The 14058-nt window shown below is 60.9% G+C and overlaps 2 protein-coding genes across 3 annotated transcripts in view; both read left to right on the top strand.

Moving 5' to 3' along the window:
• Positions 1–5503, top strand: part of ADSS1 (adenylosuccinate synthase 1) — a 21890-nt gene extending 16387 nt beyond the window's left edge. The window contains exons 1-8 of one of the 2 annotated variants that reach the window (XM_040641322.1): positions 177–278; positions 381–462; positions 1113–1239; positions 1834–1988; positions 2440–2564; positions 3398–3495; positions 4894–5043; positions 5121–5503. In XM_040641322.1, the coding sequence (XP_040497256.1) occupies positions 412–462; positions 1113–1239; positions 1834–1988; positions 2440–2564; positions 3398–3495; positions 4894–5043; positions 5121–5173 (759 nt within the window). In that variant the 5' untranslated portion in view covers positions 177–278; positions 381–411 and the 3' untranslated portion in view covers positions 5174–5503. Of the gene's footprint in view, positions 1–176; positions 279–380; positions 463–1112; positions 1240–1833; positions 1989–2439; positions 2565–3397; positions 3496–4893; positions 5044–5120 lie in introns of those variants that run through there. The other variant, XM_040641321.1, reaches the window with a different exon arrangement.
• A 3254-nt stretch (positions 5504–8757) lies between these two features.
• Positions 8758–14028, top strand: SIVA1 (SIVA1 apoptosis inducing factor). The gene is made up of 4 exons (XM_040641320.1): positions 8758–8939; positions 10891–11085; positions 11873–12029; positions 13845–14028. Exons 1-4 carry the CDS (start codon positions 8822–8824, stop codon positions 13900–13902), a joined length of 528 nt encoding a protein of 175 aa, XP_040497254.1. The 5' UTR covers positions 8758–8821; the 3' UTR covers positions 13903–14028.
• The last annotated feature ends 30 nt before the right edge of the window (positions 14029–14058 follow it).

The raw sequence follows: 14058 nt of genomic DNA, 5'->3' as shown, positions 1-14058 counted from the left end.
GGGGGGGGGGGGCAGTGGGCTCTCGCAGCCCCCCAGACTGCTGAGGAGGGCCCCTCCCAGCTCGACCCTTGTTTGTAATAGGGGTGCACACAGGGGCCGGGGTGCCGGCCTGGAACCCTGAGCGTCCGGGCTCCGCACAGGCCCCCAGCTCACAGCGCCCTGTCTTCCAGTATCGGCACCACCAGGAAGGGGATCGGACCCGCCTACTCTTCCAAAGCTGCGCGCACGGGCCTCCGCGTCTGCGACCTCCTGTCGGACTTCGATGAGTTTTCTGCCAGGTACCTGAGCCACCCACAGCCTGGGGGGGGGGGCTGTGTCTGGTGCCGAGGGCGCCGACACCCAGGCAGGGCAAGAGCTCGCGGTCACTGTCGCCCCCGCAGATTCAAGAACCTGGCCCGCCAGCACCAGTCCATGTTCCCCAGCCTAGAAGTGGACGTCGAAGGGCAACTCAAAAGGCTCAAGGTCGAGCAGGGGCGCGGGCGCGCGGGGGTGGGGGGTGCGACAGGGGCGCAGCAGGGTGGGAGGTGTGGCATGGTGCGGTGGGGGCGCTGCAGGGGGCGCAAGGGGGAGGAGGGCGCAGCGGGGGCGTGGTAAGCAGGCCTCACCAAAGCACGAGGCACGAGGGCCTTGTCAGACACCCACAGAGCACTCAGGGAGCCACTGTCCCAGGCACGACTATGGCGTGGCTGGCTGTCCTGGGGACCACAGACCTCCAGGTCCCTAGCTTTCCCACAGGGGACATTTCCCAGGACGTGCTGGGGAAAGAGGCTGTCCCTGTCCTATTTGGGGTAACGGATAAAGATGGCCTTGCTGACTCATACAGGGACCTCAATTTAATCCCCTTTGAAGGCCTGTCTCTGAATACAGTCACGTTCTGAGATGAAGGGGGTCAGGACTTCAACAGCTGAACCCGGGCGGGGACACCCACAATTCAGCCCTTGGCTGCAGGAGGAGGCTAGTTCAAACCTCACAGACAAGACGGGGCTGAGGGTTGTTCCAGGTCCCAGGACAGGTGTACAGGACAGGCACCTTTTGGGAAAGGAACGTGCTGGAAGTGTCAGGCTGTCAGGAGGGGCCTGGCCCCACCGCAGCCTCCTCTGCCTCCCCCACAGGGCTTTGCTGAGCGGATCCGACCCATGGTCCGAGACGGTGTCTACTTTATGTACGAGGCGCTCCATGGCACCCCCAAAAAAATCCTCGTGGAAGGTGCCAATGCAGCCCTCCTTGATATTGACTTCGGTAGGTCCCCAGCCCGACTGATCCCAATGACCCCCATGTTCCTGCCTGCTGGGGACCAGGCTGGCTACTGACCGGATGTGGCAAGGCTGCCTTCCGCAGCCACACTGCCGCCCTGCCCATGACAAGGATCACGCCGCCCCTCATCTTCCTACTTCAGCTGGGAGGGGACGTGAGAGAGCTGACCTAGGCGGAAAGGGAGAGAGGCCAGAGGTGCGGCCAGGGCTCCCAGCGAGGCTTGGTAGAGCCAGTGTGTCCATGCGTGCGGGCCTTCTGTCCGTCCTGTCCCAACCCCCCCCCCCCGCCACACCAGCACTGAGGCCACATGGTACAGGCAGGGGAGGCCCCACCGTCCAAGCCAAGAGCAACCTTCTCCCTCTGTTCACCCCCAGACTCCTACATGGGCCACAGTGGCCTGTTGCACGGTGCCCACATGGGTCACTTACCGGGATGGTCCCTGGGACCACCGGCTCTGGAGACCCCACCGAGGGGATGTGCAGGAGGCCGAACCACCCACTGCCCTCTGCCAAGCCGGAGTCCCGGGCCGAGGTGGTCTGCAGGGGTGGCAGGCAGCCCCTGACCGGCTCTGTCTTGCAGGGACCTACCCCTTTGTGACGTCATCCAACTGCACCGTGGGTGGCGTGTGCACGGGCCTGGGCATCCCCCCACAGAACATAGGCGAGGTCTACGGCGTGGTGAAAGCCTACACCACACGCGTGGGCATTGGCGCCTTCCCCACCGAGCAGATCAATGTGAGTCCCCTGCCCCAGCGGGACCCGGCGGGCGGACGCAGAGGCCGTGCTGGGCGCCCAGTGGTGGGCTGTGCGGAGACACACAGGGCAAGGGCAGAGGCAGGTATCCACAGGTGCACGCGAGGCGGTGCGCTCCAACAGCCCCGCCGCACACAAGCTCCCGTGGACCCCGCTTTCCCGGGAAGCACCACAGGCAGGCGGAGTGCCTCACGGGCCCTCACAGCACCAGGCGGTGTGGCTCAGGGGTCCCGTCAGGATGCTGCTGCCGCCTTTTCTCCGCATAGCTTTGTGCCCTTGGCAGCCAGGGCCCACGGCTCTGGTCCTGAGCAGGGGCGTGTGAGGCCAGCGTGGCAAGGGGAGGGGGAGGCAGCAGAGAGGAACGCGGAGCTCAGAAGCGGCCAGGCGCAGGCTCCCTTTCATGCCGCGGGGCACCTGCTCTGCTGTCACGCAGGAAATTGGAGACCTGCTACAGAGCCGTGGCCATGAGTGGGGGGTGACCACCGGCAGGAAGAGGCGCTGTGGCTGGTTGGACCTGATGATCCTCAGATATGCTCACATGCTCAACGGCTTTACCGCGTAAGCAGCCTTTCCAGCACGTTCGCTGTGTCGGGGTACAGGTCAGAGTCTCCCCTTCTGCTCAGCAGGGCCACAACGGTGGGTGCCGTCAGAGCCGGCCTGCCATCTGCTTCTGAGCGCGTGCGGGGACGGTGACCGCAGAGGGCCAGAGGGCGTCCAGGCACCTGCAGGAGGTTAAAGTCGTGCGTCTAGACAGGGAGAGTAAGCCCAGCACCAAGGGCCTCCACTGTAGTCCTCAGGGGCACGACACCTTCTTCACAGGACCTGGCCTGGCTTGGCCGGACCTGAGTGTGCAGATCTCCATTAGGTCTGCTGGGTGTGGGGCTGGGCGGTAGGAGGGACACACCATCCCCACTGGGGCTAGGTGCTGAAGAGCTGCGCTCTGAGTGCTGAGGTGCGGAGGTCGCAGCAAAGCAGAGCACAGGGTGGCATGGCCACCACGGGCGCAGGAAGCACAGAGAGACCCCCCCCCCAACGAGGGGGGAAGGAAAGGGACCGTGGAAGGAACAGTGCCTGTGCCAGGAAGAACTGTGGATCAACGCAGTCCCTGGGTGTCCCTGGGGCCACTGGCCACGAAGGAGGGCTGAGACCCTCCACGTGGCCCTGTCAGAGGGTCAGTAGGGCTGGCGCTGTGGGAACGGGGTCACATGGGGGCACCCAAGATAAGGAGACCTGGGCCAGGCAGCAGCCACGCTCCCGAGCCCGCTGCATGTTTCTGGGGCCACCGCGTCTGCATTTCCCGGCGACTGTAAATAACAGGGGAGAAGCGAGGGTGGAGGCCCAGCATGCCGGCAGCTTCTCCAGTGCCTCTCCATCTGCTGGTCTGGGGACAGGCTGGCCTTGACGAAACTGGACATCCTGGATGCCCTGGACGAGGTGAAAGTCGGCGTCTCGTACAAGCTGAACGGGAAGAGGATCCCCTATTTCCCAGGTATGGGGATGCGGAGACTTTAACGTCCGCTGCATGGGAAGGGGAGAAGGGAAGGGTCTGCAGACTGTGGGAACAGGTGGGAGCCCACCCCTGCTAACCCCAGACCCTGGGGGACACTTCGGCACTGCCAAGGCCCACCTCCTGGGCGCACTGGAAGCTCCGTGCAAACGTAAAGATGACTGTTTTACTTAAGAAAACATGGTTTTCAGGGGCGCCTGGGTAGCGCAGTCGTTAAAGCGTCTGCCTTCGGCTCAGGGCGTGATCCTGGCGTACCGGGATCGAGTCCCACATCGGGCTCCTCCGCTGTGAGCCTGCTTCTTCCTCTCCCACTCCCCCTGCTGTGTTCCCTCTCTCTCTGGCTGTCTCTCTGTCACATAAATAAATAAAATCTTAAAAAAAAAAAAAAAAAGAAAAAGAAAACATGGTTTTCAGGTATTTAAGACCTAAGGGGTTTCTGCTCCCATGCGACCCTTTTTTTTAGAAAGTACACAGATTTTCTTGGATCTCACAGTTCCCATTCTGACCGCACTCCCCCCAGCGGCTTCCTCCCTGCAGCCATGGGGGAGCTGGCCTCATTCTCCTCTGAGCCCATGTGTAGACCCCCCAGTCCTCTTGGCCTGTGTCCCCTCGCCCTACTGACCCCTGACCTTTGAGAGGGCACAGCGGGGGTATGGCGTGACCCCAGGGGTCCAGGGCCCAGGGGAGCATGCAATGAGGACCCCTCGGTAGACAGCTTGTTCTGGCACCTTCCATCAATAAGGGATGGTTGGCATCTACTGTGAGCCACGTGCCAGGAGTCACGGAGTCCTGGCTGGACTTGCCCTGAGAATAGGACACAGAGATCCTTCAAGATCCCTTCATACTTCAGGGCTTAGAATTTCCAGGTTCGTAGAGGGGGCGCCTCGGGAACTCAGTCGGTTAAGCATCCAACTCTTAATTTGGGCTCGGGTCATGATCTCGGGATCGTTACAAGATTGAGCCCTGCGTTGGGCTCTGTGCTCAGGGCAGAGTCTGCTGGGGATTCTCTCTCTCCTCTGCCCCTCCCCTTGCACACTCGCTCTCTCCCTCTCTCTGTATATATATGGATAAATAAAATCTTAAAAAAAGAAAGAAAGAAAGAATTTCCAAACAGGGTCCACGGAATTCCTTGGCTGAGTCACCTGTGAACGTGCTAACAGAGCCCTTAGGAATTCCATGTCCAGGGAGGACGTGTCCCCTGGTCTAGAAGGGGTACAGCCAATGTCCAAGAACCACTCCCCCCCGCCCCACTGCTGACAAAACCAAACAGGGCCGCGTGCCCTGCCCCCGGCTGAGTTGCAGCAAGCAGGCCCCCGAATGGGTGATCCGAGCACCAGCATCTTCGGGACACAGGTCACCCCCCACCCTCTGTCTCCCCAGCGAACCAGGAGATACTGCAGAAGGTTGAGGTCGAGTATGAAACACTGCCTGGGTGGAAGGCGGACACCACGGGCGCCAGGAAGTGGGAGGACCTCCCCCCACAGGCCCAGAACTACGTCCGGTTCGTGGAGAATCACGTCGGAGTGGCAGGTGGGTGCCTGTGTCCCGGCCACCATCCCGCCCTCTGCCCCCAGCCCCCTGGGCTGAGCAGCCCTTTTCCCTTCCAGTGAAATGGGTTGGTGTTGGCAAATCAAGAGATTCAATGATCCAGCTGTTTTAGACAAAGAGAGCGCTGACCCAGTCGACTACAGCGGCCCCGTTCCCCATCGACAGCCAGAGTCAACGCCCGAAACGAAGAAGTAGGAAAACTATTTTCTGTACTTTTATATTTCTAAGCCTTCAGCTCAGCCACCGATATCTACAGCGATCCAAACATCTGACAGCCAGAGTTGTGTACATTTTTTTTTTTAATTCTGCTACTGAAAATGAGCCAAAGTGCTCCAAATGGAGAACTTTCATGGCACAGTCGTTGTCATATGGCTGTATGGCCGGCTGGAGCAGTTCAGTAATAAACAGATCCAGTAGCCACTGAATGGTGGCAATCAGTCCATGTCTGGTTCTGACTGTCCTTTCATTTTGACTTTCGTGGTGACAACAGTCCGGGTGGCACACATTCCCAGTACCACAAAGCCGAGTTGTTGGCTTGCTTAGATGGGCACCGGACTCGGCCCAGGCAGGAGAGACCACAGGCAGTCAGTGCTTCCCAAAAGGGAACCGTTACAGCAGCACCCCCTTAGCGCTAAGCCCCCCTGCGCAGGGCGGAGGCAGCCCCCCAGCAGCCCCTCTTCACATCAGCTGCAGGCAGCTGCCTTCATCCCTCTGGAGGCCACGGGATTGAGTGTCACTTCTTACCTGGCCATAGCTGCCACGAGCTTACTGTGGTCTCCACTGGAAGCAGACTAGCCTCCTTGAACAACTCTTCAGAGTCTGGGGTAAATTTAGAAAAATAACCTGCCTTTCGATATCACTGGGGAGAGGGAAGGAATTAGATGGGGAGACCCAGAGTCTGTCAGGGTTAAGTCCCAGCCCTGTAACATGACACTGGCATCTGGGCTCATGGAAATGGGTCGAGTGCCCACGGGGCTTGCTTTCCAAGGGCCACACGGGTCCAGTGGGCTCCAGTCCGGCTGGCTCACACCACAGAGATGCGAACCATGTGACAGCGTCTTTAGTGAGCAGGCTCAATTCTGAAACTCCTGTGACTCCACGCACACTAGCGAACTGCTCCAAACGGTGCCCGGAACAGTCTAGAGTGATACGAAAGAAGCCAGGAAAACGGGCTACGACCAGCTTCCCTGGGCCTTCCAGTCAGTGAGGAGCACAGCTGCTTGAAGGCAGGGGTGAGAAGCACCAGCAGAAACTGTTCTTTGAGTTTCCTTCCAAGCCGGCGAGAGGGATGGGAGGAGAGCCCCAAGCAGGGGTAGGTTCTTCCAGAAAGAGGTGCCACCCCCTCAATGACACTGGACCCCACACGCTTCTCATATGAGATGGCCCTCTGGCCGTGTCTTGCCACAGCAGAGATGCACGCCTTTGACAGTCAACTGGGACAGGCATTTTTCAAAAGAAAGAGAAATCATTTCGTTCTGCATAAAACGCTACAAGTGTGGCTTTGTAAGGCTAACCTGCACTTTAAATCAGCTGCAACAAAGGCTCTCAAACCTCTGTCTCGCAGTGGCTGCTAAATCCTTCACTCGAAGACAAGTTGTTGATTTTCTTCTACCTCTAGACAAAATCTTGAGGCAGCCGCGGGCAGTGTCCTCCGGGTGTCTGTAGCATTTTACAGAAAAGACCAACTTCCAGGGACGATGATTCTTCCCTGGCACCAGCTTCCTCACCAGGGCCGGCAGGGCAGGTGTCCTTCCCCTTTTGTGACATTTGTCCCACCAGGGGGAGGGACCCTACTGACTGTACTCAACACCACTCCGAGAGCCTAGTGCAGAGCTTGGCATTTGACAGGCTGAATTGCATCCCCCTTCGATTCCCATTTTGTCCCAATTTTCAGTACCTCGTAATGTGACTGTATTTGGAGGTAAGGTCTTGAGGGAGGTAATTAACTACTTCCTAGCACTGAGACATGACTGACATGGAACGCTGTGGGAGTTTACAGTGTTCGGTGTGACGATCGGATACACGCACAGAGCACAATCTCTACCACAAGGAGGTCAGTTACCACATTCCTCACCCCATCGTCTCGTTGCTGCTGTTATGCTGAGAACAGTTAGGTCTCCTCTCTCAGCAACCTCTGAGCAGCAGTGTTGTTAACCAGGGTCATCATGCCGCACAGCGGGTCCACCTCTGACCAGCATCTCCCCACTTCCCACCCAGCCCCATTCCACCGCAACCACCATCTGCTGTTTCTGGGAGTCTGACGATTTGAGAATGCACGTCTTAGTGAGATCGTCCAGTATCTGTCCTTCTCTGATTTACTCCACTTCGCATAACGCCCTCCAGGTTCCTGCATGTTCTGCAAACGTCCTTCCTTTTCCGTGGCTGAACGACAGTGCCCTGGATGCCCGCTCCGGCCGCGCCGTCCTTCGGCGGTCATGCGGGCAGGACATCCGGGCAGGACGGCGGCGGGCAGCTCCGCGTCCTGGCCCCTGCGAAGAGGGCTGCACGATCTGACCCCACAGGGATCACGCCTCCTCCCTAGACTCACGAGTGGGGTTGCCCATCGGGCAGCGGTTCCGTTTTCGGGGGCTTGAAGCACGGAGGTCGCCTGGGGGCCCTCGCAAGAGGAGCCGAGGGCGCAGCGAGGCCCCGAGGGCCTCCCGCCCGCCCGCCGGCGACAGCGCGTGACCGCCGCAAGCCCGGCCGGGTGGACCAGCAGGTGGACACGAGGCCGGCTGGACCGCCACACACCCCCTTAACCCCACTTGGCGCATCCGGACACAAAGCCCCTAGAGAACGTCCCAAGACCCGCAGGGCTCCAGCCAAAACCCCGGCAGGTCCCCGCAGCGCGGACCTACTCAGCCCCCGGCGGCCCCTCGCTCCTCCGTCCCGCAGGCGGCCGGAAGTGACGTCTGTCCCGGACCCGCGGCTGGCACGGCCTTCCGCGCGTCCAGGCGACCTGACGGCACTGCCCACTTCCGTGAGGACTAGGATTCCCTCCCACTTAAAAGTTAGGAAAACGGGAATCGTCCTCCAACTCTGGTCACTTAAACAAGGGAATATAACCGGCTTCAACAGCTGTGTAGGGACCACCGTCTGCAAAAACCTGAGACACCGGTCCAGCCAGCGCCAGCTCGCCGAGCGCCCCCCCCACAACGTGGCCCCAGCCCATTCAGCCACGCCTCGTCCCGACTCCGGGTCGCCCTGGGCCTATCCCGCGGCGAGCCTCCCATAAGGCCCGCCCCTGGCGCGCCGGTTCCGCCTCCAATCTACGCTCGGCCTATCCCGCGCAGCGCCGCGCTCGAGCCCCGCCCCCCTCGTCCCGGGCCACTCCAGCGCGGCACCGCTTTCGAGCCCCGCCCCCTACCGTTGTCTTCCGCCTATCCCGCGCCGCTTCTCCTTCGAACCCCGCCCCACCCCCTTGCCCTCGGCCCATCCCTCGCTGGCTCGAACGTCGGCCCCGCCCTCTCCCTCGGCTTTTCCCGCGCGGCCGGGTCCAGCTCCCGCCCTCGCCCCCAGCCTATTCCGCGCCGCACCGCCTTCAAGCCCCGCCCCGCCCTCGCCTCCTACCTATCCCGCGCCGCACTCGAGCCCCGCCCCTGCCCTCGCCCCTAGCCTATCCCGCGCCGCACCGCTTCCGAGCTCCGCCCCCGCCCTAGCCCCCGGCCTATCCCGCGCCGCGCCCCGTTGGCGCGCTGCTGTGACGCCACAGGTCGCGGCGAGACGCGCGGCTGAGCTGCGCCGCTCCCGGCCCGCGGCCATGCCCAAGCGGGGCTGTCCCTTCGCGGACGCGGCCCCGCTACAGCTGAAAGTCCGGGTTGGCCAGAGGGAGCTGAGCCGCGGCGTATGCGCCGAGCAGCACTCGCGGGAGATCTTCGGTGAGTGCGGGGTACCCTCCCGCCCGCGGGAGCCTGTGCCGGCCGTGTCCGCAGGCTGCGCGCCCAGGAGCTGAGAGGCCGCGGGAGCCTGCGTGAGCGCGCCCAGGCCCACCTGCGCTGGTCACAGCCCGCGAGAGGCCTGCCTGCCCGCGCTCCCCGCCGGCGCACCGCGGGGACTGCGAGTTCGGCCAGGAGCTAAGCCTGCTCCGAGGACAGCCGGGTCTCAGGCCTCGCAGGGGGTCGGGGAGCGTCGCGTCCTGAGTGAAGTGACCGGGCGCCGGCGCCCATCCTAACCCTCGTGCTGCGCGGGAGGCCCTGCCTGCCGGGAGCTCCCTGGTCTAGTGGGGGACCCGCAGGGGAAGGGATCCCTAGCGGACACGGGTCTCGTGGGCCCGCGGAGTCTAAGCATGATCCTGCAGGCCGAGCAGGAGTCGGATAGGCGGGGGGCGGGGAGAAAGGAGAAAGGAATTCCAGGCAGAGGGGCAGAGTGTGCAAAGGCCAGGAAACAGGGCAGTGCAGTTGGGTTCAGGGTGACTGGAAGGTCCAGTTCAAGCTGAAATGTGAGGGCAGTGAGCTGCAGCAGGTCTTCTCGTCTGGCTTTGTGGCGCAGATGTTTACGTGCGTTCTCGGTCATCCCTGGAGTGGCTGATACGTGGAGGCGGCTCCGGAGTGGAGCTTACCTCACCTAGGGGTTTGGATCACAGTGTTTGTGCCTGCCGAGCACATAGTGTTTGTCATTGCTCGGAGCTGCTGTGCATGGGGCATGTGGGGAAGAGCCCCCTGGGAGACGCCGGTTCTCTTCCTCCTGCTACCGCCCCCACCCCACAGCAGCTGTTCTGCCCTTTCCTTCCTTGCACACTTGGGTTGCAAGTGAAACTCTCTGAGGCCCTGCAAGTGCTAAAAGTGAGTGCAGCTGCGGGACGGTGGCGGGACTGCAAGTGCGCACCCTGTCGGGACGCTCAAAACCACTGTGCCAGCAGCAGAAGAATTTAAAACAAATGGGGACTAAGTCAGTCTAGTTCTTTACCCTCCCCCTTGACCGCCCTGGGCATTCCAGCCTGCAGTGTCACCTGACCTCTTTACCTTGCTTGGATGACAAGCTGTAGAAGACAAGCATTAACCGCGGCACAGGACACCCTCCCCCGTTCCATCCCAGGATAAGGCTCGGAGAGGGGCTGGAGGACGAGGAGCTGTCATCAGCCTCTCATTTGAGTTACCTGGTAACTGTTGTTCCTGTCACCGTCATCACACAGAGCCAGTAGCTTCTAAAATCTCCTCCCTGGCTCTGTGGAGACAAGGCAGAAAACCACAAAGCATTTTGGGGTCTGGAGTTGGGCATTTGAGCTTGTGAAAGCCCCTGGATGACTGACACATGCCCTGATGGAAAGCCACTGCCACGGGTGCTGAGCAGCCCATTCAGCTCTCAGGGTGGGGGTGTCCAGGGCCCACTGGGGTCTGGAAGGTTCTATGATACCTCTGTCAGGAGCCAGCTGCTGCCCTGTCTTTTGCCAGCAGCTCTGTAGTCGGTGAGGGGGGTATATACTGGCTGGGGTTGTAGGCTCAGCTCTGAGCCTCTGGCTTGAATTAGTGATCTGAAGTGCAAAGCTCTCTCTGTGCCCTGCTCAGCCAGCTTGCAGGGTGCTGGGGAGGAGAGAAACAGCAGTGAGGTGAGGCCACGTGTTCTGAGAGCCATGTGGAAGATCAGGAGAGGGAGCCTGGTTAGGGCTGCATGGTCCAGAATCTTCCTGGAGGAGGTGGCCACTGAGCCTGGGTGAGGAGGGGCAAGAAGCTAGAGTGGTCCTCAGCTTACCAGGGAGCAGCATGGGCTGGGGACGACTGGATGACAGAGCACAAAGGAGGCCTGACCACAGCCAGCTTGAAGGACGAGGTGGCTGTGCAGGGCTTCCACACCACAGGGGTGTGAACACTGGGACTGATTTGTCTTCCCCAGAGAAAACCAAGCAACTCCTTTTTCGAGGGGCCCAGGCCTACATGGACCATTTGTGGGAGGAGAGCTGTGCCATCGTTGACCTGCCAGAGTCCCCGAAGCCTGGACCCACAGAGGCCCTCCGGGCTGCACGTGGACAGATGCTGATCGGACAAGACGGCCGACTGATTAGGAGCCAAGCCCAGGCCGCTGAAGCTGGTGAGTGAAGCCAACAGCAGGTGCTTTCCCAGCTGTGCACTAAGGGTGGATGTGACAAGTATGTTGCCCTTCATTCCTGACACTGTCTGCCTGGGGGCTTCTCCTTTCCCAGACAGGCAGGAGCTGGTCCCAGGGTCTGAGGAGCTGGTGAGCACCAGGAGGCCCTGACATCAGGAGGCTGCACCCCCAGCCGACGTCGGGGCCTGGGGTTGGAAACAGCTTCTAGCTGAGGGACCAGGAAAGGAGTAGAAGCCCCCTTGGTGTCCTGCCTGCTCTCCACTTGCAGCGAGACATGGAGTCCCAGCCGGCTGGGAACCGCTGGTCAGGCCCCTAGTGGTATGCAGCTCAGACCACCTCCTTTGTTGCTGGCTAAAAGCCCAGGGCCTGGACTGGGGCCCAGAACTCTTTGTTAACCAGGGATACAGGGGCCACACTTTGAAACACCGGTGCTGGACACACAAGACAAAGGCCGTGAGAGTTCCGATACAATCCACCAAGGGAGGAATTGATCCTTCCAGTACCGACATCTAGATAGCAGGATAGAAGAAGTGCTTAACCTAGAGTCACAGAAACCACCCTCTAACATGCTCCTGGGCACCTGGGGTCTCCCTAGTGAACAAGGGTCTCCGGGCCGTGCTTTCTTGGAGGTTGTCAGGAGGGTCCAGTGGTAGATGCGTGCAGGGAGTCAGATCAGCCCTCTGTCCACAGGTCGGGGAGACGGTGGTCCCACAGCCTCCAGCACTTGAGATCCCCTGCGGGGCTGACAGGTGGCATTTCTTCCTCACAGACCCGTCCAGGGCAACGACCAGAGCCTGCTCCTCGTGTGTGCGAGCACTGGACGGGAAGGCGGTGTGTGGCCAGTGTGAGCGTGCCCTGTGCGGGCGGTGCGTGCACATCTGCTGCAGCTGTGGGGCTGTGGCCTGCGGCCTGTGCGCCCTTGTGGAGTAAGTGCTCGACCGTGGGTGCCCACGTAGGCGCATGAGCACCCCAGTCCAGTTGAGGGTCTTGCGGTTGGGAGAGTAGCCTGTCCGGCATTGCCCCTGGGGATGCGATGGTGCCGAGAACTGCTTCACCTGGTTGGAAGGTTTTCTTAAGGCTGGTGTTTCCTCAAGGGAACCCAGATCGCGTAGACTGCCAGTTCTGCCTTTGCCTGTGGCCTTCTGTCGTAACAACTTCATGAACTGACCTTTCAGGCTCTGACGTTAGGACCGTCTCACACGGTTTTTCCTGTTAGCGTGCTCGCCGTTGGAGGAAGCGGGTGGGAGCAGGTGCAGGGGTGGGTGTGGGTGTGGTTGTTTGCCAGACATGAAACGGAGTGTTGGCTTAGTCTGTGACTTGAGTGTGCATGTCTGCCTCCACTGGCTGAATCCCGTACCTCCTTGGGCGGCGCCAGGTACCCGTCCCACCCCAGCGGCCACTGTTGGCTGCCGGGTGGGGGTGTAAGACGAGGCCCCCACACAGACTCGAAGCTGGTTGTGTAAGCCTCAAACTAGCGTAGTCACTACAGTCTAAAGCCAACCGTGGAACACAGAAACCCAGCTCAGGTGGGCCAGCCAGCAGCCTGGCGTGAGCGGCACGAGGCGGGGTGGGCACCGGGAGCTCCCCTGCAGTCCAGCTTGGGGTTGTATGTTGGCCAGTTGTGCACGTGGAATACTCTTTCCTTTGCTTCTGCCGGCTTATTTTCCCCTTCCTGTTTCATTGCAGACTAAAGAGGGCTAGACCCCCGTGTCCTGAGGCCGTTGCACGTGGGGAGGGACCCAGCTTGGCAGCAGGGCAGGTTAAGGGAGAAAGAGAGTTGCCTGGAGCTCTCTTACCACCCGCCCGTGCGCGGAAACCTTCTCCTGTCAGGACAGTGTCCTCCTGGCCTTTGCTTCCTGCTTTTTCCCCAGCTACCTACAGAGTTCACCCTGTGATGGGGGTGCGGGGGGCGTCCATTTCTCAGACGCAACTGGGGGCTGGGCTCTCTGCTCCGTTTTACAAACAGGTCGCGCTCCAGGTCACAAGGCCGAAGTGGTATCCCCGGGTGTAGAAGTCAGCCTTGGCCTGTTGCCCCTTCCCCTTCAGGCATGGCCCCTCGGGTCCTGGTGCCGGGAGCCGCAGAGCTGGGTGCTGTGCCAGGGCTCTGCTTTCACTAGAACGCAGCCCAGCGGCCTTCATCCTGCCCGGCCAGTCGTCCTCGACGAGTCCTGTGCTGTGGGCCCCGGGCTTAGCGTCTTCCCTGCCGCGTGGCAGGCAACTCTGCCTCTTGCTGGCACATTTTCTGTGTGTTCTGGAGCATGCTGCCAATTTCTTGTCCTTGCGGGGTCTCTCCTGATGAATCTCCCCTGCCATTCGCTGAACCACTGTGGCCCAGGAAATCCTAGTCGGATACTGGGAGGTTTCTGTACAGGGCAGGCTGCGGGTGGACCGTCGGCCGTCTCAGTCCGCTGGGGCTGCTGTAACACACCGTGCAGAGGCAGCATAGACAGCGCTTCTCGCGCTCTAGAGGCCAGAAGTCCAAGGTTGGGGTGTCGGGGTTGCTGACCGCAGGTCCGGGGGTTGTGGGTGCACCTCACCGTTCTCCCGGTGGCCTCGCCTGTGGGGTAAGGGCCCACCCATCTGCAGTGGGGCCTCATCTTAACTAGTTCTGTCTGCAGCTCACGGCCCCCCATCCCTAGATAAGGTCAAGGAACTGGGGGTCAGCACCACAACATATCAACCTAGGGGGGCACAACTGAGCCCCCCAAAACACTTCTTCTCTCTTCCCTGTGATGTTGCAGCTGCGGTGACGTTCACGAGACAGTGCTCTGTGCCAGCTGCGCCAGGTTCGAGGCCTGAGGGCCAGAGCGGACGACCGCCCTCCCGGATGGGCCGCACGGGTGCCGATGCTGAAGAACGGGGGCGGGGTGTCTAGTTTATATTTTGTACTGAGGGCAGAAGTGAATAAATCCCTTTATATTTGGACCAGAGGCCTTGCTCAGCAGTTCTGGGGCT

This window comes from Ursus maritimus, unplaced genomic scaffold (genome assembly GCF_017311325.1).
Source record: "Ursus maritimus isolate PB19 unplaced genomic scaffold, ASM1731132v1 scaffold_25, whole genome shotgun sequence".
In the NCBI taxonomy this organism is placed as follows: domain Eukaryota; kingdom Metazoa; phylum Chordata; class Mammalia; order Carnivora; family Ursidae; genus Ursus; species Ursus maritimus.
The sequence above is the reverse complement of the archived record's forward strand: the minus strand, read 5'-3'. Positions and strand labels throughout refer to the sequence as shown.

What these genes read in the sequence shown, in the direction of transcription:
- SIVA1 (XM_040641320.1), top strand. Translation starts at nt 8,822, where the DNA reads ATGCCCAAGCGGGGCTGTCCCTTCGCGGACGCGGCCCCGCTACAGCTG. An exon ending in GCACTCGCGGGAGATCTTCG is followed by an intron (nt 8,940 to 10,890) that starts GTGAGTGCGGGG and finishes TGTCTTCCCCAG; the next exon opens with AGAAAACCAAGCAACTCCTT. An exon ending in GGCCTGTGCGCCCTTGTGGA is followed by an intron (nt 12,030 to 13,844) that starts GTAAGTGCTCGA and finishes GTGATGTTGCAG; the next exon opens with CTGCGGTGACGTTCACGAGA.